The sequence below is a fragment of the Temnothorax nylanderi genome, unplaced genomic scaffold, assembly GCF_030848795.1.
Source record: "Temnothorax nylanderi isolate EJ_2023f unplaced genomic scaffold, tnyl_v1.0 TNYL_tig0226_pilon, whole genome shotgun sequence".
Classification (NCBI taxonomy): domain Eukaryota; kingdom Metazoa; phylum Arthropoda; class Insecta; order Hymenoptera; family Formicidae; genus Temnothorax; species Temnothorax nylanderi.
Genome location: NW_027249288.1, coordinates 212614 through 233058, shown reverse-complemented (window position 1 = coordinate 233058; position 20445 = coordinate 212614). Strand labels below are relative to the sequence as shown.

Sequence of the window (20445 nt, the reverse complement as noted above, 5' to 3'; positions counted from 1 at the left end):
TAATGTATCGTATTTTTTTTCTAACGCTTGTAAAAGACAGGGGGGCATCCCACGGCATTCTCGACGTTAATCTCGCCCCCGGAGCTCGAAAATAACGCGGAATCGCTATCGCTGTCGTATCGCTGGCCGACCGGCCGGCGCGAGGACCTCGGACGAGGTTCACCGCCCCTACGGAAACCTAACCTAACCGCTGACAGTTCGATGCGCGTTCACCCTTGCGCGCTACCCCTCCCCTCTCTCTCTCTCTCTCGCTCTCTCTCTCTTTCGTTCAACTCCATGCCGAGTCAGCTGCGAGCGATGGGCCTGGACCGGTTTCAACTTTCGACTCGCTCGCGTCCGTCGAACAAGTACCGCGCGCACTTGTCTAAAGGGATGAGAGGGTGAGAGGAGCAAGGGAATGCCTGGATTCCCAGACTGCTCAGGCAGCTCAGGTTGGCATCCGACGGCAGGTACCCGTGTTCCAGCGCGCGTTATTAATCCCTGCCTCTCTTCAGATTCGCGACGCTTCGCGGAGTCGTCTCTGCAATTTTACCGAGAATATGAACCAAATGGAGAACGCTAATTGTAAGATGTGCGAAATGATACGCGCGGGATCACATCCGTTGATATTTTTTCCTCGACAAAAGCTCAAATGATCACGGTTCTTTTAATTCATTAAAAAAAAAAGGTGTTCTCAGCGTTCGAGGTCTTCCTCTCCGCGCGAGGGTGTCGTCGCCATCGCTAGAGAGCCGGAGCACGGCCTCCCCACCCTCGCGCGCTCCCGCGTCGTCGCGACGGGACGGGGCCGACGGGGCGTCGGGGCTCGGGGCCTGCCTGCCCGCTGCCTAGGAGCGGCGCGGCGGGCCTCAGCTTCGCTCAGTACACTCAGTAGCGTGACGAGCGTCGATCCGCGTGTGGTACGAGCGTACAAGCGTTGCGCGCACCTCTCGCGAGTGCCGGCTGGCTCCTCTTCGTTCTCCCTCTTCCGCCTCCCTGCTCGCCCTCCTCGTCGTCGTCGTCGTCGTCGTCGTCGTCTTCGTCTTTTCTCGTCTCTCTTCTCGCGCGGCGAAACCGAGACGCGGCCGAGTCGAGTCGAGTCGAGTACGTGCCGGGACCGAGACGTGTGTGCCGTCGGTGCCGTCGATACGCTCGGAGGTGTAAGCGGCAGGAGCGAACGCTCGAGGGAAGCAGAACTCCGCGGTCAAGGAGAGCGGAAGCGGACGGGAGAAACAGAGAGAGAGAGAGAGAAAGAGAAAAGGAGGTAAGGAGGAGCCGGCGGTTTCAGCTTCCTGCTCGTGCTTATCGGCGGAACGCGGCGAACCGACGACGTCGCGAATTCCGGCCCCCGGATAACGCGAGCGTCCCGGCTCCGTTCTTCCGAACGTATAGGATTTCCCCTTACGGGGAGGGGTGGAGGGATGAACGCCTGAAAACAATAACAACGCCCTGAACCGCTGGGGATCCGAGCGCAACGCTCGTCTTTTAAATGCCCTCGCGCGAGGAACGGGTTTTCCAGCCCCCCCCGGCCCCCCCGCGACGCTCCTCTCCTCACCTCGGGCCGGTATTGCGTAGTAGGTGAAGGTTCAACACCCCTCGGCGACAAAGGGCGCGCGACTCTCCTTCTCGAGAGTCTCTCGACGCGAACGACGCGACGTAAACTCGAGCGTCGGGTCGCCAACACGAACGCCACGACCGCCACGACGTACGTTCTCCTTCTTGTGTATCTGTTAGAACCTTCGAAAGGTTGTAACCGAAGTATACTTGTATCTTTATATTAATTCAACTTCAATTGTTCTAACTTAATCGTAACTCTATTATCAGTTACTCCCGAAGGTTTTCACGAAGGAAAAGTCGACCCCTAATGGACAAGAAGATGCGCTAGAGACGCCTCGATCACGCTCCGGCAAGTTAGGATTTAAATCAAGCGATTAGATTCGTCAGATGAAGGCAAAGTCTCGAGGCCAAACGGGAGAACAAAGCTTCAACCTCGGGACTCATCCCAGTGGTCTTTTAATCAACCGCGATCCAGGGCACCCTGTACTTCGTTTACGATCTGGGAAGAGTCGCCCGGTCGTCGGTCTAACGCAAATGGCATCCCCCGGCGGCAGGAAGGGTGGCGGACAACTCGATTTACCCCAATTCGGGCCGCGCGAGTGTCGAGCAGAGGACGCCGCGACTCCCGGCAGCAGGACGAAAGCGTTCGGGAACCCTGCGTAAATCCCGCGGGAGAGCTTGCGCAGCCCTCGAAGGGCTCGCGCCGAGGGTCAGTTCCCATGGAGACCGTGAGCCGGAGAGCCCTTCGAGAGGCGGGCGTACGAGCACTTGGCCCGGCGCGCGCGGCGCCGCGGCGTGAAAATTGCCCTGTCGACGCGGCGCGGCGCCCGCGCCGCGGCCTTCGCTACTATTTTTACCGGCCTTCGCGTGCAACAGCGGGGGTTGCGAGGGAGGCTCGTTTTCGTGCGGAAGCGCCGGGTGGTGAGTCACCCGACGTTGTGCTCCGACTTCTCTTCGTTTTGCCTGCTTGCCTGCCTGCCTGCCTTATCCGCCCGCCCGCTGGGTGGGGTCGGGCCCGGTCGAAACGTAAAGGGCGCCGCGACGTGACACATCGACGCTCCAAGGGAGAAGCAACCGGGAAGAAAAGGAAGACGGAGTCGATTCACTCCTTTTCTTATCTTGTTTCGCCCCCGCGCTTTCCGATCCCGTGAGAATCGATTTGTTCTATTCGGCTGCACTGTCAAATATTAAAAGATGAAATTTAAGTACCTTGAGTTAAATAACATTTTATTTTTTACTATCATGTATGTATAAAATTTTTTATCTTACACAGAACATGATTATTTCAACGCCATTGGTTTAGTTAAAATTGAATAGAAGCAGTGGCGACTTATGTTGGAATGGTTAAATGGTTAAAAGTGACTCAAATTGAATATAATTTGACACTACGAATTTGACAGTGTTATCCGCGGTCCGTTAACTCCGGTTTTCCTTCTATTCTTTAATCAGAATCGTAGTCGAGATTTGCACGTAGGGGTAGCGTTTGAAACACATGTATTTCTTACAATGAATCAAAGAAGATGCTATTTTCGGTCTTGGTAGCCTAATAATAATTTAATCAACTTCTGTGTGAATTTTCTATCGAATACTTTTTTTAACTCAGTAAACTGCGCGCCTATTATTTATAATGCTAATAAGAATTTTTTAAATCTGTAAAGATTTTATTGCCAGGTTTCGAATCCGGAAATGTATTTTTAATTGCGTAGACACGAGCGCTCGATTCTTTTTTTCCTCTTCGGGTGGCCTTTAATGTCAACTTGGGCCCCTTCACGACGGAAGGGTCAAGAGGCTTGATCAGCGCTCTTGAGTGTACCCGTCGAATTAAATGCGCCAGTGGATTCGTTAACGAAACGTTTGTCCCCCCGAGACCCTCGACAGATTCTGTCACTTGCGTAGGGCAGCTAATTACACAACGAGTAAAACGACACATTCTCCTTATTGCTGGACGCGTTTTTCTCATCTTCCACGAAACGCACGATTTATGAACACGTTCTAAAAATTACATTAAGATTCCTCTTAGCTGCGCCTTGCGCGTTTCTCGTTTAAAATGAACATGAAAAGTGCTTTACGATGAAATAAGATATGCCCTTTCGAGGACTCGCGTCGACGCGATTGTCAGCCAAAACAAAGTCCATTGATAGCGCGTTATTGTGCGAAAGGGAATAAATGTCTAGAATAAATATGTAACGTCTGGGCTGGCGCTATCGCCGCGAGATTAATGCGCCCCGCGATTGTGTGCGTCCGTGGGAGTAATAACCGCGGCCATTTAACCCGTTCGTCGTTAAGGCGGGGTGCGACGAATCCCAGGTACCACAAAGCGTTATTTTCACAACTGCTCCGTGTCTGTCATTGCAATAAAGAAAGAAAACCGTTTTAACCCTTTATAAGTGCGGAGCTTTGCATACATACAAAGCGACTTTTCGATGCTCCGTGTGCTCTCCCTTGTGAAGTTTGAACTGAAAACGCGCAACTTTGCACGCCTGGTAAAGGACCTTCTCCAAAGCCCTTTTGGCCCTTCTTTCTCTTCTGAATGGGAAGGTCCAGAAGGTTATTATTTATTTTAAAAAATACTCAGAAAAATTGCTACGAAAAATGAAGGATTAACGACTTTGACAATTTTATTGATGTTAGTCTTCTGAGTCCGAGAACCGAATTTAATTCGAAATATTCTAAAAATACTCAGAATGCTATGAAAAATTGTGCATTTAAGGGTTAAAAATAATTTTGGCGATTTTGTTGGTGCATTTTGTGAGTCCGAGAACCGAATTTGATTCGAAATATTCTAAAAATTTCGTTATTGGGACTCGAGCTTTTTAATAAACCCCACCTCGCGCTGCATACTTTCACCACAATAGCAACGGGTTAAATGCAAGGAGAATTGTTCACGCTCGTGCGGCGGGTAATTTAGAAGTTGCACTTTACACCTTTGCTCCGTCCTTCCGCTCGACGCAAAAGGGAATGCGCGATTCTGCGACGACATAACACACTCAGAACTAGTTTAGAACGGTCGGCTTTCACCAGCGTCGGTTAAACTTTATAATAACGCGGCTTGGCAATTTTCAAATTATAGGAGAAAGTGCAATCGCCATTTGACTGTAATTACAAGACTGTAATTACGAAGATGCGCTCTCGGCCGTAATGTACAAATATGTTTTCACTTGTTTCGATTTAAAAAAAAAGAAAATTTAAGACAAACTTTACTTTTGCCTTCCCGGATAGGAAAAGACCGAGAGTCGCGCCAATTAAATTCAATCGGAATCGTGTCCATAAATAGCGAGCGGATCGCATTCCGAGCGGACTCGAGTAGCACAAAAGCGATCATGGATTACGTATTATTCTCGTCAAAGCTAAACGAGGCGGACACTGTTACGTCGCTCTTCGCGCCGACGTTTTATTGCAGCCGCAGGTTTAGGACGCTTTGTAACGCTCCGAACGAGCCGCACGCTCGGCCAAATTTACCCTGACGGTCTCTCGACGCGTTAGGAACGTGTCTAACGAACGGCTAAAGGAACGCATCTAATTACACCGAGACATTTAATTTTACAATTAACGCGTCGCGCCGTCCCGGCGGACGCGCAATCTTTCGTCAACTGACCCGAGAATCTAAAATTATATAAGGTCGCAGGCTTTGAAGGGTGGGACACCCTATACACGGATAAATTGGAGTACCAGCGTGCGGTAATTGAGTATCGCAATTGTCGCGATCATCCAAATTGCGGACGATCCCGGAGAACGGTTCGTGTTGCCGATCGTTCGATCGTTGCGACGGACGGCTCGAAGCAGCCGCTATCAGGCACTCAGCGTTACTTAACCATCATCGCGACGGGCATTTGCGAAAGTCATCCGACGGCAAAAAGGGTCCGCGGCAGGCGTGCAAGCGTGCAAAAAAATGAGAGAAGGAAATGCGAGCACGCGAGAGTCGCGCGTGCTGCGCCGGTTTCTTGCCGCGGATTTTTCGCAGACGGGTCGCGGCTGCAACTTTCGAGCGGAATCGAAAAATTTCGCTCAAAGTTCTGTCGCTCGTTCGGCAATTTATATTACTACATATTATATTAATAATTTAACTCTACGAAAAGGACTTTACGTCGCTGTAAAGTCCGAAAATCGCCAAAATTTGATCGACATTTTTTAAATTTTCTTGTTGATATCAGTTTTTACTTCAGACTTGAATTTTTTACTATAAAATAATCTTTGATTATTACCTCCTCCTTTAGTCATAAAAGGATATTCATGGTTTCGACATAGGAGGGATGATATGTGAATGTGTAACTTTATAGAGTTACACATGACATCATAGAAAATTAATATGTATCATATCTTATACATATATTTTGATTCTCTTCAAGCGTGCTCCGCGTCACGAAAGGCGCTCATAACAACAGAATTCTGACGCAACAGAATTACGGCAGATCGTCCAAAGTGGGCCTCGTACAATCTCGCGAGACCACAAACGCCTCGGGTAACGGGACGATCGCGAAAATTTCTTTCCGGCTGATTTCCTTCGGATACACGTCTGTGGCCGTAACGGAGCCGATGTACACACACCTCGTACATTACGCGAACGAAATGTATATCGGTTTATCGCCGTGTATCGTATACGTGATGTAGGGGTACCGGACGTCTGTGTACCGTTCGTTACATCCTCGCACCACGCGGCTCGACACGGATCTTGCCCGCGGCGCTCTCTTTCCTCTCTTTCCTCCGTTTTTATTTACACTTATAATCTCTCACGCCGCCGCGCCGAGCGACGGCGCGGTCCTCCTTCCACGGCGCATTTCCGGACGCGTTAACGGATTCCGCTGCCGGCGAGAGCCGGACGCGGACTCGCTCGCGGGCGCTCGCGTGACTTCATCGCCGCGCCGATTCCGTCGGAAGCAACTCGGTTAAATCACACGAGCGGGCTCACGCTCGAGCGTATAAACACCGCGGATTTTCTCCAATTAGTGCCGATATCTCGGAACGGGAATGCGAGCCGCGGCGCCATTTCCGCGATAAAGGTTGATTCGGAGGTCGGAGCAATTAATTAAACGCCCGAACGTATATATTAGTCCTTTTTATCGAGTTAAATATTTTAGCGGTCGTCGTTCTCGTTTCGGTTATAGAATTTTCACGGAACGCGGTGTGTCGCTCCTTTTTACATTTTCCACTGATTAATTAGTGCAGAAGTCGGCAAACTGCGGTCCGCCGCCTGTAATTATTATATTTTGAATTTTATTAATAAAAAGATTGTGGGAATTTTTTTTCCTCTCTTGTTACGTAAGTAGTACTTACGTAATATCTTGGATCTTGCTTCCTGGCCTGTAAAGTCTAAAATAGTTTTTATCTCGTCTCTTACAGAAAAGATTTTTGCCAACCCCTGCACGAGAGAGATAGGGGAGCACACACGTATTCTTTCCTTGTACATTTTGAAAATTTTTTAAATAATTAACACATTGATTATCACGGCGCTTAATTTTTTGTGAAGATACAATATAAAACATATTGTATAAAGTAAAAAAACCGCAACGCTAAAACGAGACAATACACTGTTAAATTCGTGGTGTCAGATACTTAATTTGAGTCATTTTTAACAATTCGTCACTGATCCTACTCGTTAATTTAACTAAAACAATGGAATTAAAATAATTCCATTTTTGTTTGTCGACACATGGTAATTAAAAATAACAATGTTATTTAACTCAAAGTATTATTATAGCAAAATTTCATCCTTTAATATTTAACAGTATACATTCCTACGCGCAGGGATATAGTTTGTACGCTTGTGACAATGAAAATTCCACAGTGACACACGGCAAACATATACAGAACTCGCTGGAAGGTAACATCCGGTTAAACGTCATACCTATACGTATCGCTAGACCGAATTTATCTAAGGATACATCAGCTGGGTACCTACATTGGTATCGAATAACTCTGTTACGTGTTTTCAAAGAAAAAGATTAGATACGCTAGAAAGGGCCGAGCGAGGCTGCATTGCAGATCGAGCGAGACGACGTGCATCGGTGCGTCCTCGGGCGATCGCCGGGTTCGGCCAAAGAACCCGCTTGCGGCTTTTCTTGGACCGATATCTGCTTCGCCATACGGCTCGCGTTGCTCGTCATATACGTTTGCGCTCGTAAAAGTGCCGGCGCACGCCGAGTTCGAGTGCGATAAACTCGCGCCGGGGTATTTATCGTTCTAAATCCGACCAGTTCGCGGATCCGCTCTCGAGTCCCTTTTATCGCCCAACAGCTGATTTATTTATCTATCGTTTATTCGCGGCAGCAAATAGCAAGAGAATCAATAGCCTGTTGATACCTTTCGATTTATGGAAGAATAAATAAAACGGATAATTTATTAATGAGATAAAATTGATCGATCTAGCTCTGATTGATGAGCGATCCCAGTTCGTTCGCCGCGAGATCGAAGGCAGTTTGTCGATTTCCTGCGATCGAGTCGAACGCGTCGCACGCGTCTTCGTGCTTTAACGTTGTCCTCGTCCGCGCTGCGGTTGAAAGTATTTCCGTTCGGGTTCGTGACGGGAAAATTTAAGAGCGAACCCACCCGACCGCGTTGACAAAGCGACGCCTGCTTTCACTGTTCACGCTTGTAGCTCGGAATTTTTGTGCCGGATGAAAATTATTTTTCACTCGCTGAATCATACCCGCGACGACCTCCCTCGAGATCGCGCGCGAGGCGCCCCGAAATCGCGATATTTTTGATAATAGAAAGCGTTAATAAGAGTTAAGAGAAATGAAAGCTATTTAAACCAGAAACAACCTTAATGGCAATCAGATATTTAAACGTTTATCGTCTCTCGTTACGGATTTCTTCCAATTAATTTCTCATGTACAGCTTTCCACCCGTACGCGCTGGAACACTGTTAAATATGAAAGGGTGAAATTTAAACCAATACCTTGAGTTAAGTAGTATTTTATAATTTTTAACTACCACGTCGAAATTTATTATTTTAATGTCTATAAAACAGCATTACTTCAACTTTATTGGTTTAGTTAAATTTACATTGTTTAATTAAATTAACGACATATATTGAGTAAAAGCAGTGGCGACCTATAGGAATGGTTGAATACGACTCAAATTGAGTGTAATTTGACACTGTGAATTTAACAGTAAAAGCTGTGAGTAATTCTTAAATATCCTTTACAGAGTTTTGATTTGCGAGGTGAGTAATTGGGCTCAAATTACACAAACCGCTCTCTTTTTCGGTCTCTCTCGCGGTGAATCTTTCTGGAATCATCACGGTCACGCTCGGCTCGTAAAGACCGAAGGAAAGAAGATTCCTTTCACGAGTTCAAGGAACTCCTCTCTGTTATTCCTGGGCGTAAAACGCTTTAAAGACACGTTGTGGGAACTTGGCTTCGGTGCGGGAAATTGGCGGCGCGGGCGCAACGTCCCCGTATAGTCGCTTTTAATGCGCGATCTCCCGCGCGTAATTATCCCGCGGATGGATATCGCGCATCGATCCGCGCCACGTGAGGACGTGAGTCCCGGGTTTCGGAGTCTCGCGCATCGCGAGATGGAATATAACATACCGGTAGCCGGTTCAATGACACGTCGAGAGCGTTTATATACGAGCGACTACTCGTTTACGTTCTCTGCCACTTGCGGTAAATAGCTTCGAGCCGTAGCATCTCCGCGAATTAACTTTTCAGCGGCGAGTCTCCTCGACGAATCTCCTGTGACGGAAATCGATCGCGAGATCGGATTAATGACGCGAATCTCTTAAATGCGTCGATTTAGGACGTTCCGGGAGATAAAGCTCCTCGGGCTCGTCTTTCCAGGGAGTTTCAGGTGCGGATGTGGCGGGCGAAGGTTGATACCCTCTCGAGTAAAGCGCTCCTCACTCGGCCGGTTGAATTAACGGTTAAAACCGCAACCGGGTGGCGAATGCCATGATTTAACAGGCACGAATTGATCCTGAGTGACCGGCGAGAGATTCTCGAGACGCGCGACGATCGATCGCGGACGATAAGGCCGGATGAGTAACGCATCGTCCAGAGTAAAATCGCGCGCGGACTTTATCGCGATGCAAATTTGCCATCGTCATCGGGTGGCTGGTATTAATTGTCGCTCTACGTAAATGCCACCGTTGAAAAAGGGCCAACATTAACGAGAAGAAACTATAATTTAAAACAGTGATCTGAACGTTAGAATCTTTCGCATTCTGGTTGACCCCCATAAATTTTAATAAAGCGGAGATCCTCTTGTTAGATTTGAAACGCGACGATTTATTTAAATCTATCGCTCATTGTTAAATTCGTAGTGTCGAATTATACTCAATTTAAGTCACTTTTAACCATTCCTACTCAATACGTTATCAATTTAACTAAGACAATATTAATTCAACTAAGCCAATGGAGTGGAAATAATACTGTTTTGTATTTCAACACCTATGGTAATTAAAAATAACCAAATGTTATTTAACTCAAGATATTGGTTTGAATTTCGTTCTTTAATATTTAACAGTGCTTGAGCTTCGAGAGCTTTTCTGTTCGTGAAAACATGAGCCTCTCGTGGATATTTACAGAAAGTTTCTAAGCGAAGTGAAAATCTCCAACGGACGCCAACGGTGCGTTAATATCGTAGCATAAGACATGATGCAGCAGAATTGTGATTAAAACCGCGAAACCGGAGGCAAAAAACCAGGCTAAAACGCGGCAGGATCGCCGCGCGAGGGACATATATACGAGCGAAATGGACTGTTACGTTTGCACGTCACCATTAATCGGATTTAATAACATCAATAGTTATAACTATTGACGTGAAATGTCAATCTCGCTCATTAAATCCGGTTGTATAACACCAGTTGTTATTAATTACTCTACACTCTACATCATTGACGAACATATGTATAGATATAAATCCGATTAAAAAAAAAAAAACGTGTAAACGCTGAACGAGTTGTTATAATTGCATTGCCAACTTGAGGTAAAATTACAAAAAGTATATCTGCTGTATTTCTTTGACAAAATCCAGACTTAAAGATTTCTTTGAATGTAGAAGAAACAAAACATCTTTTTGCGTAAACGAGCGTGCGTTTTTAGGAAGTTACAACCCGATGTTAATATTAAACCTGATTAATGGTGACGTGTATAGACGTAGCCATGGAGAAGTGGGCGAACGCTTGTCCGGCAAATAATAGCGAATGTTTCGTCCCGAGTCGCGGCGATAGCGTCGGGATGAGACTCGAGGGATCAATACGCGCACCGGCGGATTTCTCAATCGACGCGCAATGTAAAGCCACCCTCCCGCACCCCGCGTTCTTCCCCCGTGGATTTACGTACTCACATATGTGTGTCCCGCGAGTAATAAGCACGACGTACAGGTAACCCTCGAATAACACGATAAATAATTGTGACAACTCTATTTTTTTAAAGTTTCTTTTTTTTTAAATAATCCCTTGGAATTAAATGCACAATTTTACATGAATCTGGAGTCTTGAATTGCACACGGTTTCCAATAGTACGGAACGTGATCTCCAAAATTGTCGAATCCTAAGTCTCGAATCACGCGGAACCAATTAACTATGTTATTCGAGGGTCACACCTGTATTTCAATTGTACTTCAATCGAGACTCGATTGAACAACGAATGATTTTATACACACGCACGTAGAATCGCATACGCACGTATTATAGATCCGGCACGCGGCTAGCGATTGTGTAATTACATAATTATACGGAGAAGCGACGTAAGAGCGAATGTGATGGAAGCGGAAGTGCGCGTAATTCGATTGGGAAGCGATGAAGTACGCGCAGGGGAAGCGAACGTGCTTTCTCGCGTTGATTATCCCTCGATCTCGAGACAGGTAGATTCCGCAAATTCTTGCAAACGGGTTCTCCCTTCGACTGCAGACGCGATCAAGTGTATAATATCACCGCGTAATGACGCGCTCGGGAATTTGTCTCGGGGGAATCCTTTTTTTTATTTTTATTACTTTGTCTTCGTGACACGATCGAGATAATCGCGGCGTGCACGATACGTTGAGACCGTTGTTTAATCACGCGTATTTGTTTCAGACGTTGAGAAGATACAATTGGGGTATCGTTTCGGTAAAGCGAGAGTAACCGAGTTCGTTCCAGCTATACGGCAGCACGATGCAGAGCAACGGTTCGGAGAATGTAGGATCCGAGAATGGAGTCGACAAATCGGGATGGACGGTACGTACCGATCGGTCGAATAGCCAAGTCAGTTTTAATGTAAACCGCAGCTTGCCGAGGCTACGAAGACGTCGCGATAACGGCATCGCACGAAGATTGGGATCACCGTAATCCAATCTACTCTTCCTCGTCTTCTCTCCTTTGTATAAAATTACCCCGCGAATCTAATCGCAACTGAATTACAAATAATATCGATAATCTTAACGGTGAAACGATCATTTTTCTTATTCTTTCTCTTATTCTTATTTGAATTAATTATTCAACATTTAATTACTTGACAGACACGACAAATGTTTTAATTTAATTTGAATTTCAAATTTTAATTAAAATTAATGGTAAAAGAGTAAATAAGTTACACGGTGATTGACGTGAGATGTATTTCAGGTTGGACTGATCAACGGAAAGTTTAAGTATCTAACGGCGGAGACGTTCGGTTTTAAAATCAACGCTAACGGGTCGAGCCTGAAGAAGAAGCAACTGTGGATTCTGGAGGGCAGCGAGCATCAGGTTTTCCTTCGCTCGCACTTGGATCGATACCTAGCGGTCGACCAGTTTGGCAATGTAACGTGCGAGAGTGAGGACTCGTCAGATCCGGGATGCGCTTTTCAAATACAACTCGCTTCCGACGGTACTTAGACTTCATCTTGTTTAATTTGCATAAAACATCGGGATATTAGAGATATAGAAAATCCAGTTGCGCTCTACAAATTTTTTCGTATCCTCAAAGTCAAGATAAGATATCTTCTTCGCAAAAAAAAAATAGATGCGTTAAAAGACATATATATTAACCGAATGGTGAAAGGGGAACGGAGGAAAATCTTAATAATTCCGACTTTCGACATTGGGATAATATAATTTTCGCATCGCAATCATTCAGAAATATTCGATTCATCGAACTATCCTTTAATCAAACTGGTCGAAGTATAAGAGGCTATTTTTATCTTCTACCGACTTGGCGTCTGCCAATCAGACGGTTATTCCAAACATCCGGCCTCAATCGGGGCTCTGTAAAATGAATGGGTAAACGTATCGGCGATTCTCTCAAGGCATGGCAATCGTGACAAATTGCAGGCAGCGGACGATGGGCTCTGAAGAATCTCCAGAGGGGATACTTCTTAGGCTCGAGCCAAGATGAATTGAAGTGTACCGCTAAGGCCCCAGGCGAGGCGGAGTATTGGCTCGTGCACCTCGCCGCTAGACCGCAGGTATATACCCTAAGTAGCCCGTTGCGTCTCGAGATTTCGCGAAGCGTTTACGGCGAACCGTTTTGCGCAATCTAGTCGTCGTTACACGCACAACTTCACTAATAACTGTATTTTCTCAAGCAACTGATTTTCCCCGACAGTCTCGATTTGTTCCGGCGAGTTGTTCGTTCTTTTACGATTGTACTGTATCTTTATACAGGGTGACGTTGTACCATCGGGCATCTTTTCGAGTTCCTTCGATTAGTTTGAAAATTGATTTTTTTATTGAAACTCAAAAATCCGAGATACACTGGGCGTTTCCAGAAACACCCTGGATACATATTTTTTCTGTTAAAAATAAAAATAATAATTTTAATGAGACAATTGTTGAACTTTCCAAAGTCAATTAGGCATTGAGACTTAATTGCCTAGGTGATAAGCTTCCGACAAGCTACCTAATCGGACGATTTAATTGTTCAGGTGAATCTTCGATCGGCTGGAAGGAAACGTTTCGCACATCTGAGCGCCACTCAGGACGAGATCCACGTGGACGCGCCGGTGCCCTGGGGTGAGGACACCCTGTTTACCTTGGAATTTCGCCCGACGACAGGCGACGACGACAGTCATCATTCTAAGCCCGAGGGCGGTCATTATGCGCTACATACTTGCAACAATAAATACCTCGCACGTGATGGCAAACTCCTGGACGCCTGCACGCGAGACTGCCTGTACGCCGCGGAATTCCACGCTGGTCTTCTCGCCCTTCGGTAGTCACACAATTTCTTTACACCTCTTCATATGTCGTGAATAAAGCCTTTCTTAATTAACAATTATCTCATAAAAATTATCTCAGCGAGCGTAAGGAAGAAATGCAATCGTTTCAAAATTGAAATTAATTTCAACATTAATTAAACATTTTGACGAATTAAATTAAACTGAGTTGAATTAATTTCGATAAATTAAACTTTTGCAGGGATATACACGGCGCGTACTTGGCACCGATCGGAAGTAAGGCCGTTCTGAAATCGAGATCAACGACCGTTACGCGCGACGAGCTTTTCTCGTTGGAAGAATCTCTGCCGCAAGCGTCCTTCGTCGCGGCGTTGAACCAGCGATACGTTTCTGTGAAGCAAGGTAATTTCTAGACGTTTAACGATCTTCCGTCGTGAGATGTCGAGATGTAGTTAAAAATTAATGATTGATGTTCCGATTGATTAGGTGTCGACGTGACGGCCAATCAGGACGAGATCTCCGGCCACGAGACATTCCAGTTAGAGTTCGACCGGGTGACGAAACGGTGGTACGTGCGAACGATGCAGGACCGTTACTGGAGTCTGGAGGCCGGCGGCGGCATACAGGCGTCAGATCATAAGCGCTCGTCGAACGCGCTCTTCGACCTCGCGTGGCAGTCGGACGACGGCACGGTCGCGTTGCGCGCGAATAACGGCAAGTTCCTGGCCACTAAGCGATCCGGACATCTCTACGCGAACGCCGACTCGTTGAACGGCAACGACTCCGACGCCGCCAAGTATTACTTCTACCTGATGAACCGGCCCGTGCTGGTGCTGCGATGCGAGCAGGGCTTCGTCGGGCCCAAGAGCGCGGCCAGCCCCAAGCTCGAGTGCAACAAGGCCGTTTACGAGACGATACGCGTCGAGCGATGCGAGCGCGGCTTAGTCAGATTCAAAGGTGATTACCTTTCTTCGATTCGCAAATTCGTTCATCGCTGCTTCAATCAACCCGAATTAATACTTTATCTACATCCTTTTTTTTTGCACATGATCGTAAAATATAATATACAATATTATTATATAAAATTATTAAAAAATCATATTATGTAAAATATTTTGTTATATAAAAGCATAATATATAAAATTATATAACGTGAAGGAGGGATGGCTGCTAATTGCATATCACTGAAAAATATTCGCCTTCCAGTTCACGTTCGTCCGGATTGATTCTATCACACATTTGTCCGTTCATTACAGGACAAAACGGGAAATATTGGCACGCGGACAGCGAGGGAGTAACCGTGGACTCGGACGTGCCGTCCGACGGCTTCTACCTGGAGCTGCGCGAGCCGTCACGGATCTGCATCAAGTGCTCGGACGGCCGGTATCTCACCGCGGGCAAGAACGGCGCGCTGCGTCTAGGCGAGTCGGACTACGAGTCCGCCACGAAGTGGGAGTTCTAAGGATGGAAACGTAAATGCAACGGGCAAGATGTGTATTCCACTGCCTCCTCAGCTTTGTGGTCGTAACTCGCAGCATCCGTATCCCCGGGATAACAACGACGAGAGATCGGCGGTTCGCGCTGCTTCTTGCCGCGTACTTAATTGAGCATACCGCGTCGCGTCGGAACGACAGTTTACACTATTCGACGTTCTGCTCCAATATATACTTTTCTTTTCCTCTCGGTAGAGCTTCGTGGATCCGCAGTATATTCAAGACTGACGGTGTTTCATCCCGCAACCGCGCGATAACGCAAAAGTCCGAGAGACGTCCAAAGGACCGGCTATTATAACTACGGTCTATTTTATACGTAACACACACTTTTATATCTTTATATATTTATAGGTATACACAGTTTGCCACGCTGCGAGCTCAAATTTATATCGACATCTTTCGTGTGCATCACGTCCATTCGTAATTCTGCGAGTCGCCAATCGCAGAATTGATGTAACGATCGTCATTATATACACCTATTTTAGTTTATGTTATCTTATTCTGAGATAAAAGGAATTTATATGATAATGTGATCAGTGAGAGATCGCGCGTCCAGAGAGGAGCACAGATTTTGCTTTCTGCTCACAGCGTGGTGATGAGTTTTTGCTATCGTTATGGGTACATTTTTTATCAGACAGATTATTTAGATGGATATATAGAAATAACAGTTAAGAAGGCGCAATTGAAAGAGAGGCAGATCCAATATCCGTTCGATATCCAATCACTGCCCCCCCCCCCCCCCCCGGTTAGATCGGTATTGATCCTTCCAGATTTAATTACCGAGATATATCTGTTACGATCATAAGTTAGGGAAAGCTCGTTTAACGAGATGCACACGCAGTTTCGCTACTACCCCGCTTCACACGTACATACTAGCCTACCGCGTATGTTAAGTGAATGAAATATGCCGAACTCTCTAAGGCTTGGTGATGGAAAGATTCGCACCGCACGGATTTGTGAAATCCTGTTCCGCTTTTTTCTTATGTTCATTGGGAGCGATACTTCGACGCGTTTTTGTTAGCAGTAAGATAGATTTCATCTCCTCGCTCTTTTCGTAAACGACGAGCAAAATCGGCAGGATCGTTTTATGGATTTAGGAACTTTCTGGTATGTCGAGTAAAATTATACGAAATGCAAGAGAATAGATTCTTCAGATAAGAGAGAGAGACAGAGTGAGAGAGAGAAAAAGATATTAAGTTACATCAGTCTCGTGTAAATATATGTTTGCCTCTTGAATATCATTATCACTAATTACACTAATTGTAGCATGGTACTATGCGCACGTCTCGCGCCGCTTAATTTTAAACGAAAGCAAAACACGAATGCGAAGCGGGCGAGAAATATATGTTCGTTGAATATTTTACCTCTTTCGACAAGATGTTGCTCAGATGTTACATGTCTCGATTCACTGACGGCGATACACATATTACTCTCTTAAATATACATTATGTAAGCGGCAGTCTCTCTTTTTACTACTTTTTCACGGTAGAGCCGTATTAAGAACAATGGATGTAATAAATTAAAGAATGTAATAAGACAATTTTTTTATTGGTCACGACTTTGTCGTCGAGTTATTTCCCCAGCCACAAACGCAGTTTCCTATCGCAAACTGATTTTACATATATACAGGCTTATATACAGAACGATATATAAAGGATGATTCATGTCTATTGTACTCAGTTTTAGTGTGAATTCTTGATTCTTCGACGTTTTATACTGACTGATTTATACGAATATCGTAAGAGAAGTCATCTTTGTTTACAGATCAGTTTGAACAATTTATCTACACGTTAAAAATTAAACTCTTAACGGTTAGTTAAATTCATTGCTATGCAACATATCATAAAATATCTGTTAAAAATGCTGACTTTTCACGTCAACAACAGAGAACTGTGTCGGATATTAGCAAAGTGGAAATTGTAATAACAAATTTATACTATCGTATAAAATATTTACTCAGCTGCTTCAGCCACTCGTTGTCTTCTAGCAGCTCGGTCCTCAATCTCTAGGTAATGCTTGTTGAACATTATTTTCAACGTCGGGTACATCAAAGGCAACAGCGGCAACTGCGACAGGCTGACGTGCATATTGTCGTATGCGATGCCGACGTTATCTAGTTTAAGGCCGTTCGTGTTATCCGGCAGGTGAGGTATGACCGCGTAGCGTTGACTAAAATGCGTCAACAGCGTGAACTTCGACCCCATCTGCTCGCCCGCTTGTATAGCCTGCGAGACCGTCGAGTGAAACTTCAGTTTCGCTTCCTCTATCAGATTGTCCTCCATCGTCGCCTCGTGGATGAGCAGGTCGCAATTTCGACCGAGTTTCACGAGATTCTCACACGGCATAGTGTCACCACTAGAAATATATCCATAATTTACGTGTCAAAAAAAAAAAGATAAAACATCTATTTTGAACTAAATTATAAAATAGTTGAAAGATTATGTCTACACAGTTGAATGGACAATTAACTTGAGATTTTGAAGAAATATTCATGAGATTACTTACCTATATACTATTTTCTTTCCGTTATGTAGGGTCACGGAAACGCCATAAGAATAAGGACAATGCTTGACGTACACCGTCCTCACGGCTTGCACGTTCAGCGTGTTGTACATATTTCTGTATTTGTGCGATGACGGATTGTGCATGTCCATGAAGAACTCGCTGTTCGAGACCAGCGTGATTCGTTGTAAGATAGGCTCGAAACGTTTGTGATACATCTGCAACCACGCGGCAATGTGCCCCGGCGCGAACAGATACAACGGGTCTTGCGTGACTTTCCCTCTCTCCTTCAGCACGCCAATCAATCCGATGTGATGATCCGCGTGCATGTGCGATACATATACCGCCTGGAAATACAATTCGAGTATTGTCGAGAGTTGTCGCTGCGGAATTCATGAAAAAAAAATTAATAATCGTCGTACCTTGATCGTTTTTAGGACGTTGGGGGTCTCAGATCTCCCGTAGATCCTCGCTATCTGCCCGAACGTGCCCTCCCCGCAATCTAGCAACATGGTGTGGTCCTCGTCCACCCACAGGAGTATGCCGCTCGTATTTCTGACCTTACTCGGTATGCTGGAGCCGGTGCCCAGCATGACGATCTTCGGATACTCTTCGCCGACAGGCAGCGTCTTCGTTCGGGCGCTGATGTCCGCTTGCAACTCCGCCAACGCGTCTAAAATGCCATCAATCTCGAAAACCTCGTCTACGTATTCCTTCGGGTGCAGTGATACCTCGTTCTCCGTGTCGAACGTCAACTGCGGCTGTAAGTGGATGGTGTGATGCGTTCTGGGACGATGTATAATAGGCAGATCTTCCGTCTAAAAAAAAAAGAATAACTTGTACATATATTTAAAAAATTTTTTAATTCTTTAGATACTCTTAAATTTTATTCTTTAGATACTTTTAAATTTTAAAATTCTTAGATACACTTCTGGAATTAAAGAATGAGTTCGAAGCTGTAAAAATGTGCCTCACCCTCGTCCTCTTTTGAAAGCTCTCCTCGTTTAAGAAGGAGAATATCTCGGGATGCAGCATGTGGAGTTTATGCTGATGCCTGTGCACCGCCTCGGTGCCCATGCACTCGTTCTCCTCGTTCACGACTATGTGACGCGTACTGAGACCGAATTTGCCCATCCAGTTCACGTAGCGAGAATTGTCCATCACATTTTGCGGCGTGAAGTGAATGACGCAGTACGGCACATCGTCTTCGGTTGCCGTTCCCGTTTGATGCCGCGCGAAGGCAGGATGATTTACAAAGGACTCTAAGTAATCTTCCGATGGACATTCTACAACTGCACGCAAGATAAAATTTAAAACAGGTAAAAGATTTAGCCTTTAAAATGAAAGCTCAAATGAGAGGATTCTCTATCGACATACTTATAAGAGTAGGGCCTGGCGTCGCCGGCGAGCAAACATCCTTGCTCAAAACGACCGTGCCATCAGGAAGAGTAACGTCCTTGCCGGCTTTGAGCAGGCCGAACAAAGGACCAGGTTTCATCCCTTTCTCTACACATTTCTCTAAGCACAACGCGCCCGCTCGAGGATGCAACTTGCAGATGAAAGACATTACGGTCGACATTCTCTTATCAGGCCTCTGCTCGACCTTCAGTATCTTCGGCTCCGTTTCCGCTACTCTATCAGGTACTCGCTTGCCGTTTGAATTAGTCTTATAGTCGTAGTAATTGATGTTGTCGACCACCTCTCCTCCTATATCGATAGGCACCGCATCCTGCTCACCTGGTTTCGTAATGGAAACATACGAAACGGACATCACTGGGTCCACGTACGGCTCCGACTCGTCGCACTTGGCCTCGTGGATCTTCAGAGCCTGCAGCAACGAGATCTTCTTGATGGTATTGAACACGTCCACCATCCCCTTGGGGCCGTGCACGTTGATCTGCGGCACCCCGGCGTCCTGTATCGTCAGGAGCATTCCCGGCATGCCGCCCAGGTTATTCCAGGTCGCCGACGTTACGAACACGTGCTCCAACTTGATCAGCTTGTACCTGTGCTCGAACGCCAACCTCTGCGTCCCCTCGCCGCAGTTGAAGATGTACCTGGTGTGACCCGCGGTCAGGTAGACGCATCTCGACGTGCCGTAGGCCCCGCTGCCCAAAATCTGCAATTGGTCAATTTCGTTTAGACATTCCACCGGAGTCGAGTCGACCTCCCGTTTCGCGTTCTACCAACCTGCAACGACACCTTCGTGTTGCCGATATACTTGACCGATTTATCTTTCAACTTCTGCCTCATCCTCTGTATGCCGAGCATCTGCTCGACGGAGCGCGGCATGTGGCTGTGGCGAATCGGCGAGAATTGCTTGTAGAGGACCGGCAGCTCCTGCCGCAGGCCGCGACCGATGGGGAAGAGTGGCAACGTACGGTAATTACGCTTTACAACGTGACACACGAGCGAGCACACGTTGGACCTCATTCGTTCGGTATTCTTTCTTTGTTACCGTGTCAGAAACACTCGCCGTTAATCGCAGGCATGTAGGAATAACACGTGCTACGGCGCGAGTAAACAGTCATCGCACCCCTGTCCTGTGCTTCTGACTTCTGATGCAATCTCGTAACCCATAACCTGCAATAACCAACCAACGAGCAACGTGAACCGGCCCGGTTTTTCGCGCATGCGCGGCCTCTCCACTACGCACACAGAGTGACGCTCGGTCTATCGGTGTGTCGGCAGTGCTCGGCAGTGCCGAGCGAGAGGGAGAATATTACTCCCTCCTTGTCGCTCTTACTTATGAGCAACAAGCCTCGGGACACTCGCGACACCTCTACCAGTTGACCAGTACTAATTATTTTTTTAAATAAAGAAGGCGAAAACGTGAAAAGTG

The 20445-nt window shown here is 46.2% G+C and overlaps 2 protein-coding genes across 3 annotated transcripts; one reads left to right on the top strand and one right to left on the bottom strand.

The window, feature by feature from the left end:
- The first annotated feature begins 842 nt into the window (after positions 1-842).
- Singed (fascin domain-containing protein singed) lies at positions 843-16659 on the top strand. 2 transcript variants are annotated; one of them, XM_071717832.1, is made up of 8 exons: positions 843-1240; positions 11552-11692; positions 12077-12320; positions 12764-12897; positions 13357-13643; positions 13850-14010; positions 14095-14565; positions 14865-16659. In XM_071717832.1, exons 2-8 carry the CDS (start codon positions 11630-11632, stop codon positions 15068-15070), a joined length of 1566 nt encoding a protein of 521 aa, XP_071573933.1. In that variant the 5' UTR covers positions 843-1240; positions 11552-11629; the 3' UTR covers positions 15071-16659. The 2 variants fall into 2 exon arrangements, with proteins under 2 accessions (XP_071573933.1, XP_071573934.1); XM_071717833.1 differs by lacking the exon at positions 843-1240 and adding an exon at positions 1262-1681.
- On the bottom strand, positions 16631-20228 carry Rnasez (ribonuclease Z). The gene is made up of 6 exons (XM_071717831.1): positions 19794-20228; positions 18981-19722; positions 18579-18895; positions 18026-18421; positions 17607-17950; positions 16631-17456 (listed from the first exon to the last, which is right to left on the bottom strand). The coding sequence occupies exons 1-6, from the start codon at positions 20034-20036 to the stop codon at positions 17054-17056; spliced, it is 2445 nt and encodes an 814-aa protein (XP_071573932.1). The 5' UTR covers positions 20037-20228; the 3' UTR covers positions 16631-17053.
- Positions 20229-20445: the final 217 nt, after the last annotated feature.

Excerpts from the sequence above, each read along its gene's own strand:
- Singed (XM_071717832.1), top strand. The coding sequence starts at position 11,630 with ATGCAGAGCAACGGTTCGGAGAATGTAGGATCCGAGAATGGAGTCGAC. Across the intron at positions 12,321-12,763 it reads AATACAACTCGCTTCCGACG|GCAGCGGACGATGGGCTCTG; the intron begins GTACTTAGACTT and ends GACAAATTGCAG. Across the intron at positions 12,898-13,356 it reads ACCTCGCCGCTAGACCGCAG|GTGAATCTTCGATCGGCTGG; the intron begins GTATATACCCTA and ends TTAATTGTTCAG.
- Rnasez (XM_071717831.1), bottom strand. The coding sequence starts at position 20,036 with ATGAGGTCCAACGTGTGCTCGCTCGTGTGTCACGTTGTAAAGCGTAAT. Across the intron at positions 18,896-18,980 it reads GCCAGGCCCTACTCTTATAA|TTGTAGAATGTCCATCGGAA; the intron begins GTATGTCGATAG and ends TCTTGCGTGCAG. Across the intron at positions 18,422-18,578 it reads GCTTTCAAAAGAGGACGAGG|ACGGAAGATCTGCCTATTAT; the intron begins GTGAGGCACATT and ends TTTTTTTTTTAG.